The following is a 25,567-nucleotide window of genomic DNA, read 5'->3' as shown; positions in this document are numbered from 1 at the left end:
ATTACTAAATTCATTTTATAAGCAGTTTTCTCAAGCTAGAAACTAAAGAAGTATTCTCTCTCTCTCTCTCTCTCTCTCTCTCTCTCTCTCTCTCTCACACACACACACACACACACACACACACACACACACACTGATGGGCATAAGTTAAAACACAGGTAAACAATTGAAAGATCTGACCAGGACAGAACTGTCAAGGTCATGAAAAATAAGGAAAGTCTAAAAAATTGACAAAAGGAGCCTAGGAAGACACACCCACTAAATGTAATATGGCATCTTAAGTGAGATCCTGACAAGAAAAAGACCAGGTAAAAAAATAAGGACATCTGAATAAGGTACATAATTTATTAATAATAATGTAGCTATATTGGCTCTTAATTGAGAATAAAGTACCACATTAACATAAGACATCAGTGAAAAGGGAATGTGTGTGAGGTACATGAGAACTGGGTTCACATTTCTATAAATCTAAAACTGTATTAATACAGAAGTTTATTTTTTAAAATACTTAAAGGAAAAAGAGAAGTAAAAACTTGCCTACTGGGGAATTTGGAAAACAGAACAGGGGATAATCTGAAGAATTTAGAAATGTAAGAGGTTCTCTTCTCACCACACAAAGTGGCAGGTGGGAAATTGCTAGAGATAGGGTAACAATGTTGTGGGGATAACCTAAGATGAAAATTAGAAAGGAAGTAAAGTGGCTGCCACGCTTTTCCAATAAAGAAGAGAAGCTAAAGGTGAAGAGTTAGCAGCACAAATGTGACAGGATTCAGAAGATGCTCCTTAAAGAGAAAGAATAATTATGGGAGAGTGAGTGGGAGGCACTCCAGGTTTCTACACAGTGTGTTTATATCTTCTAAAGCTGATCTGTGTATTTTAAGGACCAGTTTTCATCAAAGTGTTTATGTTATGTATACTGGAGGCAGTGTGGTCTCATTTCTTTTCAGACTTCTCTCCTGTATCAGGGAAAGTACATAAGCAGAGAACATAAAACAAAAGTTCTCTCCCATTTACATAGAACCACAACCCAAGGTCTCTGTTAGAAATTATTAAATGAGATACTTAACAATGCATGCCTAAGCTTTTCCATTTTTTAAAATAAGGACATCAGAATTATAGTTTTTTTTGCCTTCTTTGTGCCATCCCAATGATGTCTAACATATTAAGCCACCTACATGGGAAGATCAGATTGAAATATTCAGGTCAAAAGAACTGGCAGTTTTAACTATTGCAGAACCATGAATTCACATTTGTGTCATGCTAGCACATGCCATCACCCTTAGTTTACATTTTCAACACCTGTAGTCTAAAGAAAAAATACTATAATTTGGATAATTTTCAGTTTAAAAATACTATTTTATTATTAAAAATAGTATTTTTAAACTGAAAATTACCCAAATTATAGTGAAATTGCATGATTCTCAATACTTATGAGAAGAAGTAATCTTAAAGAGCTTGGGTACTACTTGCCACATACAAGCAAGTCTAGTAAGCAGAAAAAGAGCAATGAACTAACTAAAATACAGCATCATGATTACTCTGATAATTCAGAGAACTAGAAAGAGTGCATAAAATTACCATTAGAAGGGAAATGACATAAGAATCTTAGTCCAGAGACCAAAAGAGAGCATGAAATGGTGGAAAGAACATAGTGTTTGGAATTAGACTGAACTAGACTTAAATTCTCCCTCTATGGCTTATTAACTCCAACCATAGAAGATAACAATGAGTTAAGCTTGCAAATATCAGTTTTATTGCTTTAAAAATGAACAATATTGACCTCCCAGGTCTGATGCAAACTATATTTTGTGAATATTCAGTAATAATAAGAGCAAACATTTATGGTTGTTCCATATTTGGCTGATCCAAGAACTTTATATAAGTTAACTTACTTGATCTTCCTACCTACTCTGAGAGAATATATAATTATATCCCTTTTACATATGAGAAATATGAGCTATGGAAAGATTAAAAATCACTCAGTGCATACAGTTAGTGATTAGCTGGACTGTGTTTTCAATCCCAGTATTTGGGCTCTAGTCTTTGCTTCAAATCACTGTATTATTATAATATTATCAATTTATTTCCCCTGTAATGGCCTTAATTCCAATTCATTCTTATTAAAATGCTGAAAACAATTACTTTTAATGAAATAAAAACTGATCAGTTACCAACTTTATAGTAACAAGAACTATATTGGCAAAATTTATTTATTCCTATCAATCTTAATCCATCAATAATAAAAAGGGTAAGTGGTTATTCCACCAACTAGCTCTCCAAGATGTTAAATATGTTATACACATTCTAAACCACTAAACAATTACATGACTTAAGAGTTTATTTCAAGAAAACCCTCGAGGAAGTGGCTTTAATATAAGGATAATTCATCACAGTTTTATTACCAATTTAAAGACTTCTAAATGCACATTTCATAGCACAATAAAACGAAAAAGTACATACACATTGGCATGTAAAAAAATCATTATTTATTAAAAACAATCGACAACACATAAAGCTCCATGGCAGCTGAAGATTCTGGAATCTGTGACACTTCATAAAGGGCTCCGATTTCACAGTATTTCAGAATCTCTGATACTAGGAAAACACGATGAGAAACAAGCCCCAGAAGTCAACTCCTCCATCCTTCTGACTAGCACTTTCCAAACAAAATAATCCCATGATAGCATTCCTCTCATTCTGATTTTAAATGTTAACTTTTTGAAGAAGATAAAACACCACTCTGACAGAGACCTTTAAAACAGAGAAAATGTTAATGAATGTCCTTTCACAACTCATGTCCTTCCTGATTATTTTGAGAGAAAATGCATTTAGCACGGGCAGTATAAAACTGTTTTAGGCAACCCTTAGCAAATAACTGATGCTTACTAAAATAGCAGACCATAGTTTGCTATAATTCATCAGTAAATGAATTAACCTAGAGCTGTCATTTATTTGATCTCTGACCTTCTGTGGAACATCTTTTTCAGACACCACTTCTCCATCCATTAGCTCTTTTCAGCTCTACAGCTAAAGCGCCCACCACCCCCTTAATAGCTTTAAAACTTGTTAAAACTGAAACCGTCATAACTGCATTTATATTTAACTCATTATGGCAGAGGGGATGATGTGGTTTGTCATCTCTCTCCCTCATCTCTCTCTACTCATTTTCTGCTCCCAACCTTAGTACACTATCTAAATCCAAGCCAAGGGGTCAAGTGACAACATTTCAGCAGCAAACACAGCATAGACCCGTTAGTATATGCTTCATCATACAATTCAACCATTACAATTTCCAAGAAAATATTAAATATCATGCTTTATAGGAGTTTAAACACATTTTTGCTATTTAGTTCAACCTAAAATTAGGTTTTTTTCAGATTATGGTAAAAAAAGGTTTATATTTTTCAAACAACTAAAATTAGACCACTTCAGTATGCGAAAGACATTATATACCAAATAATGCAGTAAATTTAACACTAAAAGCTTCCAGTAAGGAAGGCATTGATCACAACTATCTTTCTTTACATAATCTTTTCCCAGAGTTTAAGGGCCTCTTTAGAGAGTACTCTGCTGCATCAACACAGTGATTACCAGGGCACCAAAGTGAGGTGAATAAAAAGCAAGGAGTTAACAGTACTTAATATTCCTCATTAGTAAATCATGAGACAGAGAAAGTAGACACAACTGGTTTCTAAGTCAACAAAAAAATAATAAAAGGAAAAAAATACTTTTTTGATATCAGGAATCAGTCCCTTACCATTACTAGAGGGGCACGAACCACTCTTAAGTAGCATGTATCTAGGGTGTTCTGTTCGAGGTATCAGAGAGAACAAATGCATAATGGAAGAATTGCTGGTCTTCAAATCACTGTCTCCCTCTCTTCAGGTCCCCTATTTCATTTCATGTCATCCCCTAACCTGAAACTTCAAGCAGATGCTCCAGTAAATAGCCAAATTATCTATAAGAGTGTATACTAAGCAGATAGAGGTGGTCATTTTGGAAAGAGAAAAATTTGCTGTGTGACCATATATCTGACATATGACTTCAAGTCTTCTATGAAAGTGGGTTATGTATAAGTAACAACAGATAAGGAATAAACAAACCCATTTCCAGTCTCTATTACAATCCTATAACAGGATAAGAAAGTAAAAGAAATAGGTAGTTATTATTCTGAATCCATCAGTATTCTAGATACACTCCCCAAAGGTGATGTACATAAATCATAGAGTTGGACCATTGGGGCATTCAGAGAAGGTTCCCAGACATCAGTATTTTTCTTAACCTGGATGAAATCTTATTTCTCCATGCCATTTCCCATCTTCCCCCCAAACACACACTCCTTTTCTTATATGGTGCAAGTGTGTGTGTGTGTGTGTGTGTGTGTGTGTGTCCAGTATGTTAACCAATTCTTTCATTCTCATAAATGCTTGCACAAGAGAATTTAAATGTAATTTTTTAAAAAGATGAAATCTTAGCAAGCCAAGATTAATCATAGTTCAGTGACTTGTTAAAAACAAAGCTTTCATTGAATATGATCGGTAAAGTTGTTATCTTTGCCCTGAGAAAGTCTATATTTCAAGAGTTATGAAAGGACATTATTCAAAAGCGAACAGCTCTTAGGCATATAATCATCTGTTGGATTTATGCCAGCAGCTGGTCAACAAGTTGCAGGCATTTAGGATTTTTTTTCAGAGATTAAAATTTTATAAGATTGCACTTTAAATCATGAGACCAACCCATCATTACTTGGAGGAGGAAAAATATCAGACATAATATCTCTTTCGTAGGAAAAGAAATATTTATGGAAATCTAATCCCTATTATACAGTAACCTTCTAAATTATAAGTACTTAAAATGACTCCTTTCCTAGTATTACCAGTTTTCTCTAATATCACTGCCTGCTGCTCTTTTTTCTCACTACTTGGCATCTCATGGCAGCTTTTGAAGGGCAACTAAGCTGTGCTGGGCCAACAGTGTCCCCTGATGGTTTCCTTGAGAAACTGTCTGACCTAGGGTTTCTTCTCTGCAAGAATCCTACATGCTCATTTACAACTCCCAGCTCAGATGTCTTTAGCACTCCCTATACATGCATTATCTCTTAACACCTCCCACTCCCTCTAACTCAGTGATTGTCAAGGTGGAGAGCATAAGGAAAGAAGACGTGAAGGTTAGGAAACATTTAGAAACTGGATAAGGAGCAACTTTTCAAAATATTAAACATCCCTCTCCAGAGATTTTTAGCCAGACGTCATCTTGCTGTACTCTTTGAAAATCACCATGGGTCAAGACAAATACATGTTACCTCAAAAAATGCAAAACCAGAAAACTTAAAACTGCTGTGCAGCCCTAGCCCTCTTTATTTTCTTCATTTATCTTCTCCAGTAATAAGATTTACCTCGTCAGTACCATAGCCCCTGAAGTTTTTCTAAAATTGAGGTAAATGAACTTCAACCTTCTTTTGGTTATCCATCACTGTTTTGCATCCTATTATAGCAAACCACTTATATCTATCTTTATGCCTCCCCTCACAAAAGATCCATTTTATTATTAAAATATTTTTCACTACAAAATAATTTAGGATGAAAAAAAGTCATTTATAGTTGGAGATCCAGCTTGAGGGTCAAAGAACTCTCTTCTGGGAATCAGACAAGTTTAGAAAGATTTGGTGACTCTGGGGTTAAAGTCACCCCAAATTTCCTTGTGAGAGGAACTTAGATATCTCTAGGTAAAGGACTTTCCATAAAGGAAAAGAAATATAGGCAAACAAGTTTTCTCCAATCTCCATCACCTAATTCTGAAAGAGAAGTGATTCTACTTTCTACATGGAGCCAGTCACTTGGATTTGTGGTCCCCTACCACCACCAGTACCTCCCATAGATACCTATATGAGTCATAAGCAAAAAGGAGGATTGTAAAAAGAACTGAAAGGGGTACGTTCCATTGAAAAAAATCTGTAAGACATTAGTGAAAACAGTATTCCTGCTATGGTGTCTACCTTGCATGATATACACAACAATACCTACAAGCAATATAGCCCAGTTACAGTACCTTAAGGCTATAGAATCCAGTGCAGTTTCTAACAATACTTTTACCCATGTTAGAAGCATCCAAAAACCAGAAGATAAATACTCGCATCTTCAAGATGCATATTTACCAAGCCCCAAGCAGGACACCTCAGTAGATGATGTGCTTCATTGATTCAGTCACAGAAGTGACCTCTGAGTTGCAGAGTCCATCATGAATGCATGTGAGTGACCCTTCCAGCCATAACCCTCCAGCCCCAACCAACCTCCAGCCTCCCAGAAATAACAAAGTATAACTTTAATAGGAAAAAAAAATGATCCTACATTTCAGCCAAGACTAATGACTAGAATATACAGATTACATAAAGCTAATACTACTAACATATGAATATTTGGAAAAGTTTCCCTGTAATATTAAGTATTTTTTATAATGTTTTTCAGTCTGCAAGTAAATGACATGCATATAATTTCTGCTCAAATATCTTCAAGGATGTTAAGATTAAATCACTTGAAGACAAGGTCTTGGTCTCAATTTCTCATTTTCTCCAAATCTTTCTTAAACAGAAAATGAAACATTTAAACCTGTACTTTCCCCCTCCCTTCTTTTATTCTCTCTCAACAATATAAAATAGTGAGTTAATATACCGAGTACATTAGCAGTACACTGAAGAATTCCTGAGACATCTTCAATTTCTTCTTTGTTGGAATGGTCTGCATAGGAGCATCTGTTAGAGATATTGTGGAAATTCTTTTCTGCATCCCTATAACTAAGAAGAAAATAATATTAGCATACAGAGAAATTTTTGAAAGAATCTGCAAATGTACTCATCTATACACATGTAAACATGCAGTCTACACTTCAGGGTTAATCACATTTTAAAATAACTGAACAATTGTACATAATTCTGGCATAACTCATCATCTCCATCACTGTTAGTAGTGTTGACTTAGAACTGAAGGCAATCATTTAATAAGAACGCTGATAGTGAAAAAAATAGATGAGGAAAACCAAATATATATCAGCTTTTGTATAGCTATTGTATTCTTTTATGAGTACTATTTTGCTGTTGATAATATTCCCATAAGGAAGATGCCTAGAAAAAGAAACATTAAGAGTACTAATTTGATACTTTGGCACTCTGCTGTTTTGAAAGTACACACACTGTAACCTCCATCGCAGTGGAGAAGAGAGCAGTATGGTGTATGGATAAAAAATCAAATGAATAAACCTAGCATTCAGAGCTGGCAGAATTTGAGTCATGGTCTTACCATTTTATTTCTGAGCAAGATAGAAAGACATTGAGCAATAGACTAATCCCTACTAGTGTAACTTTGCTCCCTTTAATAATGAAAGTACCCATAGAGTTTCCATTAAGACTAAATAACATGATGCCAGTGCAACTTAATGTTGGCTGGGACTCATCCAGTGGCCTCTAAATGAGAGTTAAAGCCTCAAAGCTGAGGCCAGTGGAGGCCAAATGTTCTCACATTCCCAAAAATGTAACCAAGAAGACTGGAACTCTCCTTCAAGATTTAAGAGATGGATGAATAGCCACTGCCACTGTGACCCTACCACCGACTCACAAAAGAAAAGGAATAGAAAGAAACCACCACCACCACAATCATAAGAGTTGCTAGGTCAAGGAGAGCATGTGGTTGCACATTTTCCCCTCCCCTCTGAGACAAGGAGAGAACAGGCGTGTCCCCTGCAGAAGCCCAGTTGAGGAGAGCAGTCTCCCGGGTAGAGAGCAGAGGGTAGGTGTCTCATTCCCCACTGAACATCTGCTAAGACAGAGGATTTCCTGATCATCCTTCCATGCCTGATTGGGTAGAGGAGAAAGATTCTGGAGAGACTTATTGGCAAGTAAAACAAATAAAACAAATTTGGGAGCAACTTACAGGCCCACCATTTTGCAAGGTAAAAAAGTAAAACAGGAGATTCCTGTAAGTTAGGGAGATGCCACTGAAGAGAGGAGAGCTGAGTGGTCCAGTCCTCCTGCTGCTTTCCTAGGCCAGGGGTGGGATCCCACTAGCAAGACTATGGAGTGCAGTCCTGAGAGGGTATCTGAAGCAGCTGGGAGGGACGGAGCCCACACATATACTTCACTGAGGGCTTCACAGCCAGGACATAATTGTTATGACCATTAGTGAATTCACTGAGGCTTCTGCCACTTTCTATTTCACTAATGCCTGACATAACACATCAGAAAGAAGTGGCATTGAGAGGAGAAGTGAATGCCCACATCAGACACTCTCTGCACTGTACCCCAAATTCCTCAGGCCAACACCTGGCCAAGGCAGGGGAAGGGAGAAAAGAGACTGGAGATTCAAACTGGCCCACCATGGACTTTACAATCCTTAAAAATTACTTAGAAAACAAAGCAATCTGTCCAAGCAAGGATCAAAAGGGATTCATTTTAGCATGCTTGAAGTTTTGAAGTGATTGTAGGAAAAAATTTTTAAAATGGCTTCATGTCATAACCGCCACCCACTGAGATGAGACTCCAATAAACCAGTCAGTTAGGCAAAATGCTTAGTACCGTTTCTAGAATACAGGAGAAACTCAATGAGAGGTGGAATAGGGAACACAGACATTAAACACAGCTACATCGTTATTTTTAAATCAAGTTCCATCATTTTTATTTAGAGTGACTTTAGGCAAAATGTTTTTTCATTGAGTCTGTGAAATAATGTGGTTAGGATTAAATAGCAGATGTAAAGTACTCAGCATGTTGCCTCAAACATAGCAAGAGATGGTAGCTTTTGCCTAACTTGCCATTTTTATTCAAAAAGATATAGTTATTCTTTGTAAATATATATATATATATATATATATATATATATATATATATAATCAATTAGATCATATCTTAGATACGATAATTTATAATCACAAAATCTGACCATAAAAGCATAAGAAATATATTTGAAATTTGTTTCCCAGAATAATCAGGGCTCACCTACTCTTACTTCTAATGCTCTACTGAAATTATTCTGGCTTAATCTCCTTTCAATTGTCAAAAGAAAAATAGAACAGAAGGTTAGCTGTGTAAAACAAACATAGGGCCCACAGTGATAATAAGAGTAGTAGAGATTAATTTTAGATGACTATAGGAAATGGTGTCACCAGCCTAATACGAGGCTGGCCACAGTCCTGATGGTGATATTAACAATGTGTATGCGCAAAACTTGTAACATGAAGGTCATGATTCTGAATACATATTCTTCTGAGCTTTATTGTTTAAAATGCAGAATGGATGAACCACAGATCTCAGGAATATTGACTATCATTTGTTTTCCATGATAGTTTTTCTAAAGAAATCTCTGCTTTGTCGACACTGCCACATAACCCACTGTCTGGGCTCAGACCAATGGGAGTCATACAGTATAAACATGAGTTAGAGAAGGTGGGTCAGGCACTCGAGAGACAGAAAAATTAGGTCAAAAAATCTAAAGCAAAAAGAATTTTTATGAAGAAAACCACAGCTGGAACATGAACTGGGCATGTCTACTTCCTAATGCTAATCAATGGATTCCTAACCTTGAAAGGTCTAAGGAGGATGGGAAAGGACAGCAAGAGGATAAAGTGAAAGACAATGAATAAAAACTAAAATACAAAAGAAAAAAGGAGTTAGATGCTAATAGAGGTAAGAATAACTCAGTGGATGCTTTGGTGAGCTTTGCTTCCTGGGCACTGTAGTAACTACCTGATTATATGATTTCACATATTATTAAAATTCAGATTCCATTTAAACTTCACCCTAATCCCATTGTCATTCACACTTTTCAATGAGAAAACAAAGGCTCAGGGATTTCAAGTAATTTTCTAAAGATTATTCAATAGTAGAACATGACTTTACGTCCAGGAAGTCTTATCCATCTACCTCCAAAGCACAATTGCTCCCTTTGTTTCCAGAAATGATTGTCATGTGGGTCAGCCAACTGCATGGGGAAAGCCTGCATGGGCAGCACCACCCAATGGCTGGGGGCCCAGATGGAACAAAGACCCACAGAGAGAAGAAAATAGCAATAAAGACATTAGAAAGAAATGTCATCATAAACAGATATTCCTCAATCCTGAGTTCCTCTTAATTCCTAAACTGAATCCCTGTCTCCTACTGATCCCTTCTACTTCTCACTGTGCTCTCTATCCTACATAGCCCCAACAGCTTATCCACTCTGTAGAAACAGAGTTAAAGACATTCACCACCCATCTCTGATTTTATATTGAAGGAAGAAGATTGCTACACAAACAAGAACCTCTTGTTAACACCAATGTGTAGAGTTCATAGAGTAATCAGAGTTTCCACAAAGTCAATCAGATACACAGGGCAGAATATTAAGTATAAATGAGAAAAATATGTATATGAATCAGTATAATTTATGTCATGAAGAAAAAGGCCCAGGATACTAAAACTATAAAATTTACAACCATAATATACACTGGAGATTATTTTAACCCCTCATTTTGCACATACTTCCCATGCATAATCGACTCTCTTATTCATTATGCTCCTAAAAACCTATGTATACATACCTCTAGCATGCAATTTATTTATTTATTCATTCCCTCCCTCCAAGAAAGATCTTGATTCCTCCTACATGCCAAGCACTTATGTAAAAGTAACACGGAAAATGAGACAATGAACAAGATAATATCAGCTGATGATAAGCCCTATGAAATGAAATCATAAAGGGTAGTATAAGAGAAAATGACTGCAGGTGGGGTTGGAGGACTCCTTTTCCTTGGGTGCTCAGGACAGGCCTGTCTTAATAGATGGCCTTTGATCAGAGACCTGAATGCACAAAAGAAATAAACCATGTAAACATCTGGGTACAGAGCATTCCAAGAAAATGGAGCATTACATACAGAGCCCTAGAGGCTAAGTTTGGTACAATTGAGGAACCAAGAGTTGAAATGCAATGAAAAGAGGGATAGAGTGATAAAACAAAAAATCAGAAGCATAAGTATAGATCAGATTACAGAAAGAATCAGACTATACCCTATCAATATAAACCATTATATGGTTTATAGTAGGTGTTTTGAAGTGTGATCTCTGGACCAGCAACATCAGTATTACCTGGAACTTGATACCTCCCCAGATATACAAAATTAGAAACTCTGGGGGTAAATGTGGTGGTTAATCTTTGCTGTCAACCTCACTATTGAGAGATGCTTGGAAAATTTAGTCTGGCACACTCCTGGGTGTGTCTGTGAGGGTGTTTCCAGAAATGATTGTCATGTGGGTCGGCCAACTGCATGTGGAAGGCCTGCATGGGCAGCACCACCCAATGGCTGGGGGCCCAGATGGAACAAAAAGTGGAAAAAGAAGGAAGCTAAAACACACCTGCATGATCAACTCTTCTTAAACCACTGAGATTTTTACTGTTTCCCATGGACATTAAGCTCCAGGTTCTTCAGCCTTCACACCCAAACTTGCACCAGCAACTCTCTGTGGAGCTTCTAGGCCTTCAGTCACAAACTGGGGCTGCATCATTGGTCCCTCTTGTTCTGAAGCTTCCAGCTTCTTGGACCAAACAGCTACTTGTTTCCTCAGTGCCTTAGCCTACAGATGGCCATTGGGAGACTATTCAGCCTCTGATCACACTCTCACACACACACACACACACACACACACACACACACACAAGTTCTATTGGTTTTATTTCTCTGAAAAGCCCAAATACAATAGGTCCAGAAAACTTCATTTTAAAAAGACTTCAAGGGGCCACTGATGCACATTAATATTTGAGAACTATTGGTTTCAAATAAGAAAGTAGCATGATCTCATTTTTTAATTACTTTGGTGTAGTGATAACCCAGTATTAAGGGACAGTAGAAGCCAGAAAACTAGATCAGAATCCCTCAGTGAGAGATGATGATGGCAGTAGAGATGAAAGGAAGATTTATCACACAGCATGAATAAATTATTTTAGCACTCTTTTTCCCAATGTAAGTGATCTCTATGAATAAACAAATGAATGAGTGAATGGATAGATTAAGGAGTAGGATAAATGTTTAAAGATATAGTGGCTGGCACAGAAAGGTTATCTTACTCCCCAAGAAAACGTTCCCTCATCTACTCCCTCCCAATCCTCCATCTGTGATCCTTTGAACAGCTGCTCCCTGAATTCAAGTCTAGGTCTTGGGAGACGAAAAAAGCCTCACAGAGTTTCTATGGGCAACCAGCATAAGAATTCAAGGAGCATGATACACTATCCCAGAGCTCTGATAAATAAAGCAGCTCTAAGGCAGAGTTTTGAGAAGAGGAAAGGGAGGATGGGAAGGTCAGTGGTTGGAGGGTAAATTAAGAACTTAAAAAGAGAAGGGCTAACCCCTACCCTCTCATCCACCCTGATTCAGCACCACAATTCAAGGCACCTAAGCTGAGTTACTTCAAGATAAGCCTTAGGAAATCCCCATTTCAGAAAATAAAAAAAAGTATCTCCTTCTCTCTCCCACCTCCCCCCAGATATGTAAAATAATGCTTGCCATTACTTATTCTCCATTGCCTGAAATCCCCTTAACTGTAAGAAACACATTCCTTTTCACAGTTAGAGATAAAAAGCCTTAAATTGTGTTTCTTAAGAGAAACAACACATAGGTGTGAACACATTTTAGTCCAAGTGTTAGTGATATTAGCTGTTCTCTTTTTGCAGTTTTGAAGAGAGCAATAGAAAACAGAAAGATGGAGTCTAAAAGGCAAAAGAGGGAATTGGGACCTGAAGCCATAAGATGAGGAAAAGTGAAGAAGGGAAGACGAAGTTAAGAAAGGCAAGTGTGACAAACTGCTGCCAGCCAAACCTGTCTGTGCCCATGGCATGAGGCAAAGAGAGAGCAAAGGTGCTTCACATCCAAGAGTCAGCCACACCCAACAAAAGTAGCCAATAGCTCTATTTGGATCAAGTTGGACATCAGACCCGACCTCTAACAAATTCTCTTTATTCTTTATGTTACATCTGTAATAAACAAACTAGGAAAAGACCAGTTAGGCAATGAACAAGGACATCACAGGCCATGTCTGTCTAGAGAGGAGAGCTGAGGCTGTTAGGTAAAAGAGAATGCATCATCCCACTAATGGCAAAAAAAAAAAAAAAATGTTCTGCTGATTATTGCAATATACTTATCTATTTTGATCATATCTTAAGAGTGCCATTCCAATTTGCCTTGAAGCCCTAGTTGAGTTCAAAAGTGAGAATATCATCTCAGTTATTTAGTTTTAGAACAGAGAGAACATTCATAATTCTAGAAACTAATTTGGGTTTGATGATTGGTATTATCATAAAAATATTAATAGCAATTAATAAACATAAGAGCAAACATGTAGTGATGGCCACATACAAGAAACTGTTCTAAACTAATTTAATCCATACACCATACTTTGAAAGTAGCAAGCTCAATGAGAGTGATTAAGTTTTATTTTAGAATGTGTGGGGAAAGATTAATTTGACATTCTTTAGCTCCATTAGGATAAACCATTTGAAATCACTAATGGCCTCAAACTAAAAGCCATCTCATGAGTTTAAATAATGTTTTTCCTAGTACTGCACTCTTGAGGATTAGTATGACAAAATTTCAAAGCAATTCCCTTCGAAATGACAATTAGCAATCATCAAGCACTTAAAAGTACATGGTATTGTACTAGGTACCGAGATTAATTTTTAGTTCCTTTTCTTCCCTTCTGTTTTGTTAAAATAAAAAAATCACACTACCACAAAATACCCAAAAATATGTACTAATCCCTAATGCAATGACCACTAGCCATAATGTAAAATGATCCCTGATATTTTAATAAGTAGCAGGTTTTGAATTGTGACTTCTCAAAAGTTCTTAAAAATCTTACAAAGATAAATCATTGTAAGCATATAAAGAATACCAACAAGGTGATTTAAAAATGTACATTGCCTCTAATGTCAATGAATTTTAAAAGCTACAATGCACAAGAAAGTAAATTTAGGCTTTTGTCAAGCAATTGCCTTTTGCCAAGCAAATCAAAATCAAAAGTATACCTGGTTCTCATTTGGAGTTTTCTGTTCATAAAATACTTTCATTGAAATTATATCATTTCATTATGACATCTGATCTTTGACTTAGTTATTATCACCATCATCACATTTTACAAAAGAGATAAAAGTTCTAAGTGCTAGAGAGACATTGAATTCCTACCTTTTGATATCAAATCTTTATACCATATCCTATTTTAGAAATAGGGAATAATTCAGAAAAATATGTAGCAAGTTACTCTAACTAAATCAATAGGTATTTTGATTAAACTCTGCCTAAAGATTCTAACATTCAAAGCCTCTTAGTTGGTATCAATAAATCTTACCACAGCAGGAAGGCCAAATTATGAGATTCAGTCATGGAATGAGAGAGTAAGAACACAAGCAGGACAAAAAGGAAAGGAGAGCAATAACAAAAAAGAAACCTCATGTAAAAGAATTAAATACAAATAAACCAAAGGAAATCACTCCAAGGGACCCTCGTCAGTCCCCCCACACACACACTTTGAGAACATAGCCGCTATGAGATAAGGTTGACATGTGTAACAGAATGACCACATGTTCAACACCTGTTTGTAAGTAATCACCTTTAATTTTGTCCCCATTAATGAACAAAACCCATTTTTACTCACCCAATAACTTGATGTTCATAATACTGCAATGTCCTCTTGAGAGTTTGCTGTATCGTCTGAGGCTACAAGATAACAACAACAACAAAAATACATTATCAGCAAATCAGTGTCATTCTCGTTTTAAGCATTCTAAGCAAAGAATGCAGCTTTTAATTTATCTCACAAGTTTTCACTTTATAATATGAACACATTTTGCACTAGGCCATATATTTTCCCTGCAGAAACTAATGAGGCATTCAGCATTTACCCAAAATTTCCCAATTTCAAGTATGATAATATTTTCTATTTTTTTCCTCAATTTTATTTTGAACCATCAATGAATTTCAGTGAAATATTCATTGGCTGCCTACAATCAATGGAGACCTTGGGAGAAGTGGGAGGGTATACTACAGAAATCTAGGTCATAGTTCTTCCTGCCCAGCTTGTATATCTGCATGAGGTAATGACCAACTGAAATGAAAGGGAACATCTTAACATTTTATGCTTTAACAAGACTTTCAAGAATGGTGTAGCAAGCAGTAATGAATTGAGTTATGCAGCCCACTATATAACAAGAGATATTTTTAAAATTAGATGATCTTTCTTTTTTCCCCATTAGTTGTACATCTGAGGAGACTAATGGGAAGGCTAGAGAAGGATGGGAAGCAGGTGGTCCAGAGCCCCACAGCCATCATTTCAAGTAGCAGTCAGCCTGACTTCCTCAGTGTTCCAAGAGATTTCAAGCAAGGATTCTTTCTGGAGCCCCTACAAGGGCCACAACTACTATGGGAAAAAAATGGGGTCTGTAACAAATATGTAAGCAGCTCATGACTGAATTTTATAATCCTCTCCTCCCCAGGACAGCTCAAGATAGAATTTTTAAATTCTAGATCAAGAAGTTATTTTCTGAAAAAATAAAAATAATTATTTGAGGATAAAAGCTTTTGGGAACCTAAGGCTGGAATGTGATCTAACTAAAAAGCTAGATGATGAACTATTTGCTTCTGATTCCAGAATCCGTAAAGCAGCAATCTGTAAAGGTTTGCCTACAGAGGCCAGAAAGGTTTTAAAGGCCATGTAATCTCTGTCACAAGTGCTGAATTTTGCCATTGTAGCATGTATGCAGCTAGAGGCAATATCCAAATAAGTACAACTTTATGCCAATAAAAGTTCATTGTTAAAAACTGAAAAAAAAAAAAAAAGAAGTTATTTTCTGACTTATTTAGGCTATCAGGCCTGAACTTGGAGTTTCAAACTCAGGGAACTACGAATGCACTCAAATATCCCAGAAAATAGATTCTATTAAGAAGTTATATTAAGAAGAGTCAAATTCTCAGCATCAAGAGAGTAAGCTTTTTAAATAATAAAAACCTATAATCATTCAAACAGAAAAAAGCTATCAAAAACTTATCAAAACATTGATCCATTATATAACACAAAACCTTTGAGATATGAGGCAGAACCCTAACTTGGTAATCTCAAGGACTGCTGCTAATTAACTATACAAACCTAGTACCTATAAAAAAGGTAATCTGTAAAGACATCCAGCATGGCATGGTGTTGGCACCTAAGAAGAATTAATACATATCAATATCTAATCCTACTCCTTCAAAGTGGCTGTCTTAAAGATATAAATCAAAAGAGACTACAGAGGTCTATGTCTACCCTCTTCATGTTCATCCCTTTATAAAACATGCAAGATAGGTGTGACAATCTCCCTAACACTCATCAAACCTGTAACCTCCTCCTTGGCAGGAAATGATTATTTTAGTCAGAAGAAAGTGAGCTTAAATTAAACCAGGGGCATCCACTGAGACCTACTCTACGCTATCACATAGAAAGACCCTTTCACAGTGTGAATCTAAGGCCTCAAATATATTCATGTTAGCCAAGCCAATTCACAAATTAATTTTAGGGAAAAAATCAGTATCTGAGTGTTCAAAGGAAAGGTACAGAGCAACTTCTTTCAGCAGGTATTTTCAATTTACACTGGGTTAAAAGATTATCTCAAATGGATACAGATGTTTCTATTCATCAGGCTAGAATCAAAACAGAGTAAATGCAATGCACCTAGGAAAGAATAATCATTCCTGAGCCAAGAATCAGTGGAGCAGCTGAGCAATCTAAAGAGAATGAAGCAGATGCAGTGGTTGTAGTATACATGAAAAGTATGCTGTAACAACCCAAACCATGGCCAGCCTGAACCAATCATCATCAGTCACTGGCTCAGCACCCCTGGGATCTGGGGCTCTTGCACTGGGTTGGCAGTTTCTAAGCTAAGATAACTTTCCCTTTGGCAACATGCCCCCAAAGCAGTGAATATCCACAGAGGGATTATCCTTCCAATAACCTCTGGTCACAAAACATGGAACAGAAAGCAAAAAGTAGAGTGCACAGGGCCAATTAAGACCAGAATGACCTCATTTGTACAAAAGGACATTTTTTTCCTATACTAGGAATTTCCCAGTCATTAAAAAAAGACATTTGTTAAAGGACTTAAGCTCTTTAAAGAGCTGACTTCTTTCTTGTGTGAAGCAATTACTTCCTCACTTGGTAGGAGTTAAATTTATAGTTTACAAATATGTTAAAAGGAAATGCTCTTTGGGCACAACCTGCAAAGCTTCAAGTTAGTAAAGCATATGTATATACATACATATATCCTTGTTCTTGCAGAAGCCAGTGGGCACAAGCTAATGGCCTACACCACAGCACAAAGGCTGACTGCCCAGCATCTCCTGCAAGCCAGTACTGACCTCAACACAGTTCCAACCCCTCAGAATGTCTCCACACTTTAGTCTTTAGATTCTGACTGATCACCTCAAACTATGGCCTGATTGGTGAGAGACATCTTCGCAAAATCTCAGGGTCTCTCTGACCTGAATAAAGAGCATGGAATGAAGACCACAATGGGACAAAGCCTCCCACAGTGATGACTTCTGCCTTGAGGCTGGTAGAGGCCATTTATTCATCAAACTTTTACAAAGTGCTCAAGCTTGCCAATGATGCAGGTCAAGGTATAGAGTGGGAAAAGCAAGGGCTTTGCACTCACACAGTCCTTCTATTCTCTCCTTCAAGAAATGCAGCTCTTTAGCTGTTTTCTACTATGAAGTATTATCCAATCCTTTTCCAGCCAATATTTCATGTCCCTTATATGTATCTACTGTTTCCTTTGAGAAGGAATTAGAAAGATGATTTAGAAAAGCAGCTGTAAGGTCAAACTAAGTTTAAAAATCAAGCTCTGTGACTTACTATCAGATGACTTCAGACAGTTTAAGCTCCATGAAACAGATTCTTTATGTACATATTATTTTTAAGGGAATTAATTGAAATAAGCAGTCCTTGGCATATAGTATGTGCATAATAAATGATAGTTATGGCTATGCCAAGCAGGAAACCTCAAAACTGTCACTATCTAGTGGAGAAACACAAGGGGTAGGTCAGAAAAATCCAACCAACAAGTGTAGTATGTGGGAATCTTCATTATCAAAAAAAAAAAAAAAAACAGAGCCACCTCCATTTCTAATCATGAAAAGTTGGCTCCCGGTCCAGTACACATAACAAAAATGAAAAGAAAAAAAAAAACAGAAAAATAGCAGGCTAATTTATCAATATTTCTAATGAAGCAATAAGATCAGTCCAAAGAGATGACAACACAAACAGAATTCTCAAAATTAAGATTGAAGATAACTCGGAAGTCATGCCTACAAGAGGGAGGAGCACTGAAACACCACAGCTAAGGAGAGGACCCCAGGCATCATACTTTACAACAAGAAACAGCCCATGAATTATGAGACTTCCTTAGACACAAAGTATGTAACTTGGGAGAGCTGCAAGTCCTAATAATTTTAAAGCCCTATGCAAGAGGATCCAAAAAACAGAGTGAAGAGACAGAACTACTTTTATTTTCATTAAAAAAAATCAAAGAGGGCTGCGATGGTTCTCTGTTTCCTCCAATAGGCTTCCCTATTGTTCTAACTCAACACAAAGAAGCATGGGTAGAAAACAGCTGAAAAAAAGAAAGCAGCCACCTGTGTCCTGCACAAGTATTTTTCTGGGGCTCAAACAGAGGATACCCAGAAGCTTCCATTACATGACAAAAAATGATCTTCGTCACTAGCCTCATGGCCAGCATCACTGTACTTGGTTAGCAGTGACTGACCCTACAGACTTAATGTTCCATTCATGAAAGGTCATGGGATCCAAACAGGCAGTCATGAAACAATCCCAACAGAGCCAGAGATATGATCCCTGAAGAGTGGGAGGGAGCAGTTCCCAGCAGCTGGCCCTGCAAGCTCAGACAGTCCTGCTGAGGCTCCCACACAGTCCCTGCTCTGGATATCCGAGCCAGATGGTGCGGGGATCAGGCAGAAGGCAGAATCAAGATGTGTGTGTGTGTGTGTGTGCGTGTCTGCGCGCGTGCACACGCACACACACACACACATACACAGCATTAAACACAGTTGTGTGTACAAAGTGCATGTTCATCTCATCAGAGATGAAGTAGAGGCTCAGGGAAGTTAAGCAAGTGCTACAAAATCACACAGCTCTAAGTGAATAAATCCCTGCAAGCCAGGAAGAGCTACATAGCATGTCTTCTTTTCACTAGATTCCCTTGAGAATCCTTCTCATCTCTCCCATACTGTGATTCGACATTCTTATTTGATTTACACAGCCTTTCATCATGCCAAGGAAGAAAAAACAGACAACTGGAAAATAAACTTCTTCATTTCTGTTTAGAAGCACACACAAGATTAGATTTAATGAAAACTATAAAGATGTTTCCTTGCATAAAAGAAACACCCATCAATATCTGTTATCATTATATTTATTTAAATATGATAAAATGATCTATGATGAAACTAGGGCTGGGGTTGTGGTTCAGTGGTAGAGCGCTTGCCTAGCACATGTGAAGCACTGGGTTCAATCCTCAGCACCACATAAAAATAAACAAATAAGTAAATGAAATATTGTGTCCATCTACAATTAAAAATGTTTAAAAAGCATCTGTCAATGCTTCTGGGTATCCTCTGTCAATGAAACTAAATGATATGGGTATATTCTGAACTACTATCACTCTAAGCGAGTAGTTTTCAACCCCACATTACTATTACCAAGGAAGCTTTTAAAATTTTTCAGTGTCTGAGTGTCGCCCACAGACTTTTCAATTCAACTTGTATGGGGGGACCCCGTTGCCTCTAATGTGTGTGGTTAGGAATGAGATGTTTCATTAAAGGCATAAACGTGATGAACTAGACCAATACTCCATAAACCTTATCTGAATAAGTCAGCGGAATAAGAGTGGTTTCTTTGTTCAAATATCAAGACAAGTAAGCTTCTGAGAGATGCTCGCTCATAATTGCTAAATTCAAACATAGTCCCAGTTAGCTGTCACTAATGGCTCATAATCAAATATGAATTTGTTAGACAAACAAAGAATTATATTGCTTGAAGCATAAATATATGATTTTTTTCATGTCTGAGTAATTCACCCTCATGCACATAAGTCAGCATTCAGTTCTGTGCTGACGTGCATATAAAAACATGACAGCTATTACGATTACCGTACTTCATGCCTGCCACCACTTTAAGCCCCTTCTGTATATTAACTCCCTTGATCTTCACATCAACATTATGAGGTAAGTATTGTTATTTTTTCTTATGGATGAGAAAACTGAGACAAAGAAATTTTAATTTGCCCTTGGTCACACAGGTAAAAAGGAACAAAGCCAGGATTAAAACCCAGGTAATCTGGCTCCACAATCCAATAACAAAAACTTAAACCTGTACTGTACATAACGCTGAATGTTTTGCATTTGGTAGAGCACTTTACTGTGCATGTTTTTCATATATGTGTCCTTATTGATTCTTGCACCTATTCAGTGAAATAATCACACTAATGTTATCACTATTTGAATGAAAAAAATAACCAAAATAAGAGAAAGTGACCTGCTCAACATAACATGGCTAATAATCAAAGAAACCCTCTTTCAGAGAGAGATCAGTTCCTCCCTGAGCAAACTATTTTCAATACCAAAGCATTGTTTAATGTTAACACAAAATTAAAGAATCACATGTATTCAAACCAATTGATTTTTTCTTGAGAACATGTAACATTCTTTAAATCAAACCTGTACTAACAGGAAGGCTAATGGGCAAAATTATGAAGTAGATCTTATGTTAAATGCACTTCCACACTCCCTTCCTTAGCTATCTCTCACCCTTTGGCTCAACTCTTTCCCAGCCTTTGGGCTCCCAGAGTCTCCATGCTGCCTTCTGATAGACCCCAGTCTCCACTACCACAATCTAAATTCCCAAAACAGGTACCCCAAAAACTTTTATTGCATATTGTCCTCTGTCCCTCCACAAAATGTCAAATCTTCTTAGTGCCCTGATCTCATAGAGTGTTCAGGAAGAATCCCATCTCATTCCCTCAAAAACTCAACCCTCAGTCCTAAGGTAAATGGTGGTATAAATGTGCTTCTCTCCAAATCATAACACAGTCTGAACCTCCAGTGGTGAAACAGACTTGTTCTCGAAAGATAAGCTAGAGAGAGGGGAAAGAACCCACCCATCTTATCCTCCAAATCTCAATCTGGAGATCACCACCTTCTCCACAACATAAGGGCATTTTGCTTATTAGGACCCCCTATGCCAAATTCCATCATATCAAGAAATCAAAATATCTTATAACTATGCCTATAGACATCGATGGATTAAATTATATAACTGCCATTGTTAATAAAATTAATCAAAGTAATAAGTCACTTCAAACAACCCATCCACTTCTGAAAGAGACATATTATAGTAATCATTAATCTTACTAAATATCCAGACATGATATTCTTTTCCCACCCTGTGACTGAACTCACTACATATAAACAAAAAAAAAAATAGACTGCAAATTAAATATAGAACTTTGAGTCAGGACCTTGTATTTCAAGACCAGCTGTGCTACTGACCTTTTTATAAAATTAGCCAAAATCTCTTCACCTGGGAGTAAGAAATCTTGGGAAAAAAAATTCCTCCATTTTCCCATCTGAAAAATACTTATAAGAAGTGCATAGTTCTCAGAGTCATTTTCAAGTAAAACATTGCCACGTGAAACCCATGTAAGCTGTGTCAGAAAACACTGGTGATTAGACTACCTTCTCTGATCTCACAATTTAGAAGTATGATAACCTTTCAAAAAAGCTAGAATACCATTTTAAGTGATCAACACCAGTAATTTAATGAACCAAACTAGTAGTACAAATGATTTTTTGCAAAAGGCAAAAATGATACATGTGCTAAAAGATAAACATAAAAGTTAGAGGTGCACTATAATATAATTGGCATTCTTCCATCCATACTAATTGAACATCTCAAAATTTCACCAATCTCTACTTGATTCTCCTGGTGAATATGAATATACAGTTGAGTGATCTTATCAGAGAGGAGAATAAGGACTAACATTATGCTAATTGACTTAAAAGAACATTCAAACTCATATCCTTTGTCTTATTAGAAGTATGTTCTAATTAGCAATGCACAGTGGCCATTATTGTTGTAATTATTGATTAGAACTGAATATACTTAACATATAATCAATATGATAATTAAATCTTCCTATTACAAAGTATGTTTGCTTTCTAAGTATTTTCCCCTTTGTTATTTCAGTTAATGCTTTTCCAAAAAGTAGACATTGAATTTCAATTTGATATAAGACCTAATGCTATCAATACTAATTTTAACTGAAGACATCCCCTTGAAATGAAATGAGAGTAGTCATTTATTTAGCTCTTTTCCTACCTTCATAAAGGATCACATCCAAGAATGTCTGATGTCTTCAAAGAATTCCAGAGAATCATACCACCACCATGGTTTTGCATAACACCTCAGTCTATGGATCACTTATTTTTCCTCTCATCACAGTAGATATTCACAACAATCCTCTAAGCCTCAGATTTAATTATTCACATTTGACAGATGAAAACCGAAAATCAGAGGTGAAAGTGCTTGCCTCAGCTACAAAGCTGGAAAGAAGCAAAGACGTGGGTCTCCTGTGCACTCTCTCTCAAAAACTGCTGCCTCCATCAGTAACTCATTTCATATGGGCGATCATTAGGAAATTCTTCCATGGGTCAAGTGAAATTCCTTATTTCCATTTATTGTTTGTCTTTAACGGTTACAAAAAAAAATGATGTTATCAACTCACTTTCCCAAAGTTTTGATGTTTCATAGTTATTTGAATAACTCTTATGATCACTACTTTCTTAATAGGGAAATTTTAGGCGATACATGCTTTACTGGTCACCCTCTTGGTCCTTTTGGTTCAGTCTGAATGAAAATACCAACCAAAACAAGATAGCATTGTTTCCACACACTGTCTCAGGAAAACGGATCATGCCATATCTAAAGCTTCCAAGGGCATATGGCTCCACACTTGAACCCTTAAGCCAAAAAGAACCACATAAATGGCACAGGGCTGATGGCTTTCCGGTCTAAACAATGTAACAGCAGCCAACAATGTGCAGAGTGCTGAGTGTCAGGCATGTCCAACATGTTACATGCATCAAGTCATTTGATCCTAATAGCAATCCTGTAAGGGAGGAAGAAGCATTACCCCAATTTTGTAAATGTAAAATACTGAAATCCAGAGAGGCTAAAAAAAATTAAAACTTGCCCAAAGTCACTTAGGTAATAAGTGTCTGAGTCAGAATGTAATCTGACTGCCTCCAAAAACCAAGCCTCTAACCATCTCTAAATTGAAATACATTGTTCTATCTTCACCAACGCAGAGAAAATTATAGCTGAAAGGAATTAATTCCAGGCTACACTGTGTGATTTTTGGATACAGAATTTATTTTTCTAAACCTCAATTTATTTTTTTTAATCAAATAGGGAATTCTGGGATGACTACTTCTTAGAGTTGTTGTAAGGTCAAAATATAATAAAACTTTATTATACAAATATACATTCTATGATGGTTCTATGCATAAATCTCTTAATGATGAGATAGCCAAAAAAATTGTTAAATGGAATGAAACTGACCATGTCTAACATCTAGGACTGTTGCCAGGCATGCCTCTCAGTCTAAAGATGCCAATTAGTAAATGCTGCAAAGCTAATTAGTGCCTTTCAACTCATGGGTATCCTACTAGATAGCAAAGGACCTCATACAAGGAAATAACTTGTACCTCCTAAAACATCTTTGCAGCTTCCATTTGCATATTTCCAAAGAATTCTCTATAATACTTCCAGTATTTGGAAGCTGCAGTGAAATGTTTTCCAACAAGATTCTGATTCTGGGCATAGGGTAGGTAAAATTTCTAAGTGACTATTATAAAATTAACACATAAAATGAGGAGATGCATTGTCAACCCTGAATGCACTAACTTAAATGATAATTTGTAAATGGATGACAGAGAATTACCTCCAATCACTTGCCGGGATATAACTCCACGAAAATAGGACAGTGAGCAAAAGATATAACATTTCTAAAGGCAAACAATACAGAGAAGACCTGGAGCAACAGGTGAACTTACAGAAGGCAACCCACAGGGAAAAGAAGTGAAGGGGAATTGTTTATGAAACATTATATCTAAGGCTTTTGGTCCTCTGTCATACTAAGTGAAATTATTCCTAAATTAAGAAAAATTCTTCAACCACCATAACTAACAGGGGAGGCTGGTGAACAGACTTAAAGCATCAGGTCTCACTGACAAGGTCTCACCTTCAACCAGAAACTTCCTTAAACTGGATTAAAGAATTTGGCATAAAATTCATTTTGCTTTGATTCTAAATGGATTAAAGCAAATTTCTGATTATGACTTGGCTCTTTCTGTAGACTGAACAGTAAGAAATGTGCTGACCATGAAGACTTTGAATAATGAGATTTATTTCACAGTTATTGCTCAGTGTAAATAAGTGAATTGTCATTCAGATGCCAACCAAAGTGCCATGGGCATTTTGTTTAGCCAGTCAGTGGCTGAGCATCTGATTGCTTTAGGACACTAACAGCAACACATCCTTGGAGTTTAGAAGTCTCAAATGCGGAAACATCCGAACACTATGCAGAATGGGTCCCCACATCCCCGCCCACCTCCACTGCCTCAATCTTTCTTGAAAGAAAAACTCAAGGAGGGTCTGAATATAATCAGAACTAATGTCGACTGTAAAATGACTATCCAAATGGATATGAAACCTGCTTACTAGGCAGACGTTTGACAGGTAATGACTGTGTATCATTAGTCTCTAGATTCCTGAGTTAGAGGTACAGAGTAATCACACTTTTTTGGGGGGTGAGGGGAACACATACAGTCAGAACACTAATACTGCATGACATGCAAAGTCTTATATTTTTAAAATTTCATCTAAACTATCTAAGCACATTTTTTAATCTACCTGTCATTCTATTATGTAACTATTATATTCCTTCTTCCTTCCATCTAGTAAATTATTTAATTATGCCAAGGCATGTAAATTACAGTCATGCACAACTATATACAATGAACATAGTGAAAATATATACTCTTATTTCTATGGTAATCAACACTTTCTTCATATCTATAAGTCAAACTTCAAGAGATGGCATAAGCTAAGCTGTTGGCAATGATGATGGCTTTTGTCAGTCTGCTCATAGCTGCTTCACCCATGGGAGCCTGAAGCATACAAAAATGACAGTGGACAGGCAAACTAGGTCAGCCTAGAGGCACAGCCCCAATGAAGAAAGAGAGCAAAGGGGAGGGAGAGGAAGGGAGGAGGCATGGAGGAAGGAAAGATGGTGAAATGAGATGGACATCATTACCCTAAGTACATGTATGAAGACAAAAAAAAAAAAAGGAGTCCTTTGGCATTTTTAACACAGGACTGTCACACAGTCAGAACTAAACAATTGGTAAGAGTTGTAAGGGTCAAGAAAAACCTGAAGAAATTGTGCCCAGCCCCTTC

General features: G+C 36.8%; 1 protein-coding gene across 2 annotated transcripts in view; it reads right to left on the bottom strand.

Moving 5' to 3' along the window:
• The window catches only part of Gucy1a2 (guanylate cyclase 1 soluble subunit alpha 2), a 299,113-nt gene that overhangs the window by 258,547 nt on the left and 14,999 nt on the right, over positions 1–25,567 (bottom strand). For both annotated transcript variants that reach the window (XM_046466443.1, XM_046466445.1), the window contains exons 2-3: positions 14,660–14,721; positions 6,669–6,790 (exon numbers count right to left, since the gene is read on the bottom strand). In XM_046466443.1, coding sequence (XP_046322399.1) covers positions 6,669–6,790; positions 14,660–14,721 — 184 coding nt within the window. The remainder of the gene's footprint in view (positions 1–6,668; positions 6,791–14,659; positions 14,722–25,567) is intronic.

Source organism: Marmota monax, unplaced genomic scaffold (genome assembly GCF_021218885.2).
Source record: "Marmota monax isolate L192 unplaced genomic scaffold, Marmota_monax_Labrador192_F-V1.1 WCK01_AAM20220418_F8-fsc00045, whole genome shotgun sequence".
NCBI classification, from domain to species: domain Eukaryota; kingdom Metazoa; phylum Chordata; class Mammalia; order Rodentia; family Sciuridae; genus Marmota; species Marmota monax.
Note: the sequence above shows the minus strand (reverse complement) of the source record. Positions and strands in the feature narration are given on the sequence as shown.